Genomic DNA, 9490 nt, shown 5'->3' on the forward strand with positions numbered 1-9490 from the left:
CTTATGAGTTGTAGGATAACATCAATGATATAATTAATGAAGAGAGCAAATGGTCATTAGAAAAACAGAGGAGAAAGAACAAACTAGAATGAACATCAGAAGAAACTCTTTATATGTAGTCAGAATAAATTGTCTTCTAATAGAAGAGGTTATGGTGCTAGGGATATTATAGCTAATGTCAGATGGATCTTGGCTGAAAACAGAGTACCTGAGGAATGTCTATCTGTGTTTCATTCACTATGCAAAGGCATTTATTTTACTGTGTGGGTCACAACAAACTGTGCCTGACTCAGAAGAATGGGAATCCTAGAGCACTTGATTGTGCTTATGCGAAACCTATACTTGGAGCAGGAGGCAGTCATCAAAACAGAGCAAGGAAACACTGAATCATTCAAAATTGGGAAGGGTGTGCATCAAGGATGTGTCCTACCTCCATATCTTTTCAATCTATATGTAGAACAGATTATCTGGGAGGCTGGGCTCTATGAAGAGAAGTGTGGCATCAGGATTGGAGGTAGACTCATCAACAATCTGCATTATGCAGACGACACAACCCAGCTTGCTGAAACTGAGGAGGATCTGAAGCACTTGCTGCAGAAGGTCAAGGACTGTAGCCATCAATATGGATTGAAGCTCAACATCAAGAAAACAAAGATTCTCACCACTGGGCTCATTGGCAGCATCATGAGAGATGATGAAGAGATTGAGATTGTTGACAGCTTCAGTTTGCTTGGCTCTACAATCAACACTCTTGGTACCTACCAGCAGCCAGAAAACTAAAAGATGAATTGCATTGGGAAAGTCTGCTGTCAGAGACCTCTCCAAAGTACTGAAGAGCAATGATGTCAGTCTGGAGACTAAGGTGCCCCTGATTCAGGCTATAGTCTTTAAAATCACTTGCCATGCGTCTGAGAGCTGACCAGTGAACAAGAATAACAGGAAAAGAACTGATGTCTTTGAGTTCTGGTGTTGGAATAGATTACTGAATATCCAGTCTGGATACTAAGGTACACCCGATTGAAGCCATGGTCTTTGCAATTACTTACTATGCATCATAGAGCTGGACAATGACTATGGATGATAGAAGGAGAGTTGATGCCTTTGAGCTGTGGTGCTGGAGAAGTGTTGAATATACCATGGACTGTGAGGAGACCAAACATGTTTGTACTGGAGAGGATAAGGCCAGGCTGCTTCTTGGAAGCAAGGATTCTGAAGCTTCGTCTGACACACTTTGGACATGTTGCAAGGAGGGACCAGTCCTTGGAGAGGGATGCCATGCTTGGGAGGGTGGAGGGACAGGGCAAGAGAGGAAGACCCTTGATGAGATGGATTGACTCAGTGACTGGGGTAATGGGAGTAGGTGTGTCAAAGACAATAAGATTGGCAAGAGATAGAGCAGGGTTTAGGGCTGTTGCACATAGGGTTGCTATGATATGGCACATAACAGTAACAACATTATAATTGATAAAAAGAAAGGTCGAGGGCTGATGAAAGAAAGGAAAACCCTCAACAAGATGCATTGACACGACTGCAGCAATGCACTCAATTATGTCAGAAATGATAAGGATGGCACACAATAGGACAAGGTTCAAATCTGTTTTTCATAGAGTTGCTCTGAGTTGTATTGACTTGATAGTACCTAACATGAAGAATAAGAATTGAGGTCTTTGAATTGTGGTATTGAGGAAGAGTTTGGATGTCTAGTGCACTTTCAAAAGAAGAAATAGGTTTGTCTCAGAGGGAGTACGTCCAGGGTGCTCCATAGAGGCAAGGATGGTGAAACTCTGTCTCATATACTTTGTCTATGTTGTCAAGGCTGGGTCAGTCCTTAGAGAAAGACATCGTACAGGAAAAAGTGGCAGTCAGGAAAAGAGAGGAAGCCCCTTAAGGAGTCAAAGCAACACAATAACTGTAACAATGGATGTGAGCCTACCAGAAATCATGAGAGTGGGGCAGGGTAGGACAAGATTCAAATCTGTTGTCCATAGGGTTACTATGAGTAGACAACTCCAGCACCTCACAAAAGCAACACTGTCAGACAGTCAGTTTAGACTCATAGAGAATGTCTTTCCCTCAGGTTTTTGAGAATGGAAATTGTAACAGGAAGAGACTTGTATCTTTTTTTCCAGAAGAACACCAGTGGATTCAAATGGCTAGAAACTAGCAAGTGATCTTTGGATTAGCAGCACAATTTGCTGTGGATACTGACATGCTGTTTGCTTTTTCCACTGTGTTGCATTTGAGCTGATGATGTAAAAATTACAGGAAGTAAGCCTTCTTGGTGCCTTACCACAAAATTAGGCAGTAGCACAAAATTCTCAGTTTTTTAAAAGAGCTAGTTTCACTTAAAAAGTTTGTTTCATAAAGCAGTAAAAAATAATTTTATTGAATCTTGATCCTTACATGTATAGAGCAGCAACGGGCTGTGTGTTATGAAATGGAAGCACTCGTAGTCTGTTGCAGACGTAAGTACTGTGGTTTGTCTTGAGTGAAAGCACCCCCATGGTTATGTCCTGAAATGAACAAACTACATTTATTATGCAACATGATCTTTTACATGGAAGAACAACTGATAGACTATAGTTGTTCATCCTGGATATTTGACAGAACTTGTTCTTAAAAATGAAGGAAGTGAGACTGTTAGTTTAAGGAAAACTATTGGTGGTTTTTGTTGCCAATGAGAAAATCCAAGTTTTCAAGAAAAATCCAAATTTTGGACAATTTGTATCTGTACCTTGATCTTGTTAATTTCACAGTATTTAAATATTTTCTTAATGAGATTGGTGGTGATGTTAAAAAATGTGGATTTTAAAATATTGTTGAATGAAGTGTATCAGCATTTGGAATATTGGTGTGACTTAGAAACCAAGATTTACCAAATGACCAGTGTGTGATGTAAAAAAATCATCGGTGAGAAAAAGATCTTTTCAAGGTATAAGATAGACCAATGAATTTAATTTTTAAAAAATGTCATGTTATGGCCATGGTTTGGGATTCCACGTTATAATTTGTCTTTAAGAAACTACTACTGGTTGAGTTGCTGTATCATCAATGAAGATATGTAAGATAGGTTTATTGTTGTTCTTAGGTCTCCCCTCCTTACACACCTAAATCAAAACAACATACTGTAACAGACTGATGGTAGAACAGGTATAAAAGTATTTTCTAGAGAGTACAGCATCTCCTCTCCTGAGTTGGAGGATGCAGCTCTCGCTTGATTGTTTGCTCCTGGTCTCTCTGGGAGACTCACACTTCCTGTCAGGCTCACGGACCTCCTTCGCAGAGTAGCTGGAGTGGTGCATTCACAGGGAAATGATACGTCTTCTCTGAGGAAATGTGTTGCTCTTATAGTCTCTTTTAGGTCTCAAGTGTGGTACAAAGAGAACTAGCCCAGTCCAGACAGCTGAGGAGGACAATGAGAGAACACTGTGCATTTCTGTAAACTCCAAGGAAGGATTTCAGCCACTGAGAAGGGAGTGTGGTCCAAACATTTATTCATCTGCCTCCAAATTACCCTGTGCTTTTCTCCCACTTAGAACAGTCTTCTTGAAGGGATTTCTTGGAATTAGCAAAGACATTCCTTTAGAATTGCAGGAAGTAGACCAAGGAAATGGAAACACTGTTTCTTGAAGATGTTGTCATCCTCTTTAGCCTGAAAGAGTGGACTTTGCTAAATGTTGCTCAGAAGAGACTCAACAGGGATGTGATAATGGAAACCTTGACTAATGTGAACTCAGTTGGCATTCAGAATATTAATGATGGAGAAACATTATCCCCTGAACATACTCAGTTGAGATTCTTACAGACTACCCATGCCTGGTATTCCACATTATGAAAAATTTAAAAATTCTGTGTCAAGGTAAATCTACCTAAAATCCAAGAGAACTATTTGAGAAGTGAAACAGTAGAGGACCTATGTGAAGGGATTGAAGGCAAGCACCCTGGGAAAACTTGCATCAGAATTACAAATCTTTCCTGCTTGCAAAGCAGTCATTTAGATGTAAACCTGTCAAGGACTCACATTGGTGAGACCAGCTATGACTGTAAGAAATGTGGCAAAGATTGACGTATGGACTGTGGAAAGTCATTTCTGCAACCAGGTGATCTTCCTACACCAAGAATTCACATAGGAGAGAGACCTTATGAATATAAGGAAGGTGGTAAAACATTTTCACAATCAGGTCACCTCATTAAACATGTAAGAACTCACACAGGAGAGAGAGCTTATGAATGACAGGGATGTATGAAAAACTTTTGTCGACTTGATCATCTAACTGTACTTGCAAGAATTCGCACTTAAGAGAAACTTTATGAATGTAAGGAATGTAGACAAGAATTTTGTGATCCTCGAGCCTTTGTTATACATGGAAGAATTCACACAAGAGAGACTATATAAATGTAAAGAAGGTGGGAAGTCCTTTCGTACCACTCACACCCTTGTTACACATAGACAAATTCACACAGGAGAAAGGCCTTACAAATGTAAGGAATATGGAAAAAGATCTTGAGGATCAGGTCACCTCAATGCACATGGAAGAATTCACATAGGAGAGAAATGTTAGGAATGTGGGAAAACTTTTCCTCAGCTTGCTAATCTAACTGTACATGCAGGAATTCACACATGAAAGAGATCATATGAATGTAAAAGAATGTGGCAACACTTTTCCTAATCTTGGTCATCTATCTAACTGTGCATGCACAAATTCCCTCAAGACAGAGTCATTTTGGATGTGAAGTATGTGGGAAAACATTTCCATACATGAAAGAATTCACAGGAAATAGATGTGAAAGAATCCTAGGAGAGACAATAAAAATGAAAGAAAATGTAAAAAAAAAAAAAAAAAGTAAGCTCATTTTAGATAGACTGAATGCAAAGAATATGGTAATGTGTTCAGTCAGCCCTCCTGAGGGTCACAATGTAGGGAGAAAGTTGGAAAAGAGTTGTAATGTAAATTAGAGGGAGCTCTGGTGGTCTAATAGCAAGAAGTTGTACTGCAATCCTGAAGGTATGTGGTTCGAGGCCACCAGCTGCTCCACTGGAGAAAAATGGGCAATTTCCTCCTGTGCGATGAACTGCCTCTGAAAACCCATCAAAGGGTCAGCTGTGGATACATTCTCACTCTATGATGTACAACAGCAACACTGTAAATTTGGGGTTTTGCACACCCATGTTTGTTGTGGTTTTGTTTACAATAGCAAAGAGTTGGAAACAAACCAAGTGCCCATCAACAAACAAATGGATAGAAAAGCTGTGGTATATTCACATGATGGAATACTATGCTGCATTGAAAAACAAGAAACTCATGAATTATTATTCAAAATGGGTGACCCTGGAGAACATTATGCTGAGTGAAATATCTCGGTTACAAAAGGACAAATATTGCATAATGCCACTGTTGTGAAGTGGGACTGATGTTGGAGTTGGGGGAAAACTAAGAAAAGAGGGGATAAATAATACATACTGCATTGAAACAGATAAGTGAGAGAATTGTTTAAAAAGGAAATATGATTAGATATTATATTCATGACAGAAGTCCAGAATGAAGGCTACAAGGTGGAGTGGACTTGGGGGGAGGGATTGTAAACTTTCATTAAAATCAGTAATAACAAATACTATAATTGTTTTTTAAAAAAATATGGGGTTTTTTGTCAGTGTTTCTTACTTTTTGAGTTCCAAGCTATAATTTCTCTTAAAAAGCCATTGGTCTTACCAAGAAAAGTGCATAAAATGCCTTTTTCTACATTTTCAGGTTTGTAACTGATATTTTTCATGTAATGAAATGGTCTCATATTTTGCATACATTTTTTCAAATTAAAAAAGTGTTAAGCTAGATAGTAATAAGATTTGTTAACATATAAGATAATATAATCTTGCTTAATACTTTTTTTGGGCAAATAGGTATTTGTACTTAAAAATGTGTTATTTGGGTTAACTATCCATAATGGGTTTATTGTTGTTTTAAATAAGTATTTATCATTTTTTTCTATGTAAATTTCTAGTATAATAAGTATTGATAGATATAGTCCACATTCAAAAGAGAAAAAATTCTACAGGGCTCTCAATTTTTTAAGAAGTGTAAAGAGATCCTGAAACCAAAGAGATTGAGAACCACTGTTAATATGGTTTCAACTTTGAAATGGAAATCTTTGATCCACCTAGAAATTATTTGGGGGCAAGATACAGAATTTTTTCCCAAATGGCTATTTGGTTGTCCTAACATCTTTTATTGACCAATCCATCTTTTTATCACTGACTTTAAGTGCAATTTTATTTTTGTTCTCTGCTTAATTTCCATATGCATTTGGATATTTTCTAGACTATCTCTCTCGTTTTATTGACCGGCACATCCGCACACGTGTTCATACCACCATGTTTTAGTTATTGTGATTTCATTACATATTTTATACCTGGTGGGATTTATTTCCCTTCAAAACTCCTCTTTCAAAATGTTTTAGCTACTTTTTAGTTTGCTCTTTTGTTGGCTATTAGAATTAGTTTATCAGGTCCCTCCTGATTTCCCTCTTATCCCTCTCTCAATCAAGAAAAAAAGGTTACATTTTACTAGGATTTGGTGTTAAATTTAGAAATCCATTTTGGAAGAATTGATATCTTTATGATTTTGACTAAAGAGTCCTATTGCCTCCAGTGGCTTAGTGGTAAGGAGTTGTGCAGCCAAACTGAAGGCACACACTTTGAATCCACCAGCTTCGTCAGGGGTGAAAGATGCCAAATTTCCTCTCATGCAATTTACAGCCTCTTAAAGGATCAGCAAGGACTTATTTCTGACTCAAAGGCATATGGCAAGACCAACAGTGGCAGAGTAGTTGAGTGCTTGACAACTAACTGGAAATGGTCAGCAGTTTGATCCCATCAGTATATCCACAGAGGGAAAAACTTGATGATCCGCTCCCGTGAAGCTTACAGCTGAGGAAACTATGAGACATTTCTACTTGGTTACATGGGATCACTGTGAGTTCAAAACCCAACTTGGTAGCATCTAATAACAGCACAACCAGTAGCTGTAATCTGAGTGAAGGAAGTGCTGTGTAACATGAGACCAATTTAGAATCTGTTCCAAAAAACCCAAAACTGTTTGAATCAAATCGTAGACTTCAACAGCTCACACTATGCAGATGACACAACCTTGCTTGCTGAAACTGAGGAGGACCTGAAGTGTCTGCTGCAGAAGGTCAAGGACTGCAGTCTTCAATTTGGATTGAAGCTTAACATCAAGAAAACAAAGATTCTCACCACTGGGCCAACTGGCAGTACCATGATATATGGAGAAAGATTGAGATTGTTAACAAGATTAGCTTGTGAGGCTCCACAATCAACACTCTTGGAATCAGCAGCAAGGAAATAAAAAGATGAATTGCATTAGTAAAGCCTGCTGTCAGGGACCTTTCCAGAGTACTGAGAAGCAACAATGTCAGTCCAGAGACTAAGGTGTACCTTATGCAGGCCATCGTGTTTACAATTGCTTGCTATGCATCAGAGAGCTGGACAATGAGTAAGGATGACAGAAGAATCCATACTTTTGAGTTATGGTGCTGAAGAAGAATATTGAACATATGGACTGCCGGGAGAACAAACAGGTCTGTCCTGGAGAGGGTGAAACCAAGTTGCTCTCTGGAGGCAAGGATTTTGAAACTCCATCTCACGTATTTTGAGCATGTTGCCAGGAGGAGCCAGTCCTTGGAGAAGGACCTTGCTTGGAAGGGTGGAGATACAGTGCAAGAGAGGAAGACCCTGGATGAGATGGGTTGACACAGTAACTGGGGAAATAGGGACAGGTATGTCAGAGACAGTGAGATTGGCTCAGGACAGAACAGGGTTCAGTTATTGTGCATAGGGCGGCTATGAGTTGCAGGAAACTCAATGGCATATAACAATAACAACAATAAAGACCTTACCCTCCCTTCCAAACAACCTTTGTATTGTGCTTCAGGTAAGCGTTGACATAGTATATTTTCAAACCATTAATTCCCACACTAATCATTCCATCATTTTAGTTGCAGCCCCTGCAATGTGTCATATCTTCCCTGGGTTTCTCATTTACATTCGGCTGCTTTCCTGCTCCTGTCTTCTGATTTTTAGTTTGTGGCAAATGTTGCCCTTTGGTCCCATAGAGTTGATTACTGTTAAGATGTACGAGTGCTGTTATTTTATATCCCCATCTACTATTGGCTGAAAGACAGCCTCTGGGAGTGTTATCTTCACTTTCAAGTTAGAAGGTTGTCTCAGGACAATAGTCTTATCTCTTTCAGACCAGTAAGTTTGTTTTGTTTTTTTCAAGTAATGTCCTACTTTTTTTTTTAACCCATTTTAACTGAAATAGTAATTTATGTGTTCTCTCTCTCTCCTGGTGCTAGAAAATAGCCACTTAATTTCTGTCTTTCATTCTATTTTTCCCCTTCCCCCTTCTGTAAATTATGTGGCTTGGGCATTGCCAGAGATAGAAGTCAGCTTTGAAACCATGACCCACAACAACCAGCCTATGGCGTCCTGATAGTCACAACACTTTAAACTGACTTCATTTTACTTATATATCTACATAAGTTTCTTTGAGACGTGAGAGGCCACCTACTGGTTTGGCAGCCATTTCTGTAGATTGCAGAGGTTGGCAAGTTGATACCATCACACTCTGTGATTTTGTGTATTAGTACTGCTTGCAGTCCAGTGGGTGGTGGGCAAAGATGGGGCTTTGAGGTGCCATTAAAAAACAACTGTTTTACATAACTTATGTTTACAATGCCTTCAGAAGTACAGCTTGAACTTTTTCTCTTCATAACTATTAGCTCTTTTATTGAAATACAATTTTTTATTTTAATTGTAATTTTAATGGAAGTTTACAGAAAAGTTAGATCTACATTTATTTATAATTGCACATTTTACCCCCTCTCCCTCTCTTTCCCTTCCCTAGTTCACTTTTTTTATTTTATAAAGTATAACTTTAATACCAAAATAAGGCAAAAAAATTATCAAAGAAGAAAACTATGGTAAAGTATACCTCATGAACATAGATACAAAAAATTCTCAAACATATTCTGAACATTGGAATCAAATGTTAGGTGCCATTAAGCCAAATATGACTCAGAGACCCTGTGAACGAACACCAGATCTGAATCTGTCTTATCTTGTACCACCTTCACTATCTCTAATACACTTTAGCCCAATGTTGCAGTCACTATGTCGATTAATTTTGATGGGGATCTCCAGCTTTAATGCCAACCCTCAACTCTCCCAAGCATGACATCCTTTTCCAAGAAACAGCCTCTCCAATGATCATGTCCAAAGTATGAGAGATGAAGCTTTGCCTCCAAGAATAATTTTGGCTGTAACTTTTCTTTTTTAAAAAAAAAATCATTTTAATGAGCATTTACAGAGATTTTGGACTTCCATTCATTCATTGCTGCACTTCTATCCCCGCCCAGCCCTCTCCCCCTGGCCCCCAGTTTGCTCCTCTTTTTCAAAAGAAACACTCCTTCC

The 9490-nt window shown here is 38.7% G+C and overlaps 1 protein-coding gene across 1 annotated transcript in view; it reads left to right on the plus strand.

The window, feature by feature from the left end:
• Positions 1-3812: 3812 nt before the first annotated feature.
• SLC22A16 (solute carrier family 22 (organic cation/carnitine transporter), member 16) overlaps positions 3813-9490 on the plus strand; it is a 49886-nt gene continuing 44208 nt past the window's right edge. The window contains exon 1 of the mRNA XM_006879159.1: positions 3813-3859. Within this exon, the coding sequence (XP_006879221.1) occupies positions 3813-3859 (47 nt within the window). The remainder of the gene's footprint in view (positions 3860-9490) is intronic.

This window comes from Elephantulus edwardii, unplaced genomic scaffold, assembly GCF_000299155.1.
Source record: "Elephantulus edwardii isolate Elephantulus edwardi_28Jun2011 unplaced genomic scaffold, EleEdw1.0 scaffold00002, whole genome shotgun sequence".
NCBI classification, from domain to species: domain Eukaryota; kingdom Metazoa; phylum Chordata; class Mammalia; order Macroscelidea; family Macroscelididae; genus Elephantulus; species Elephantulus edwardii.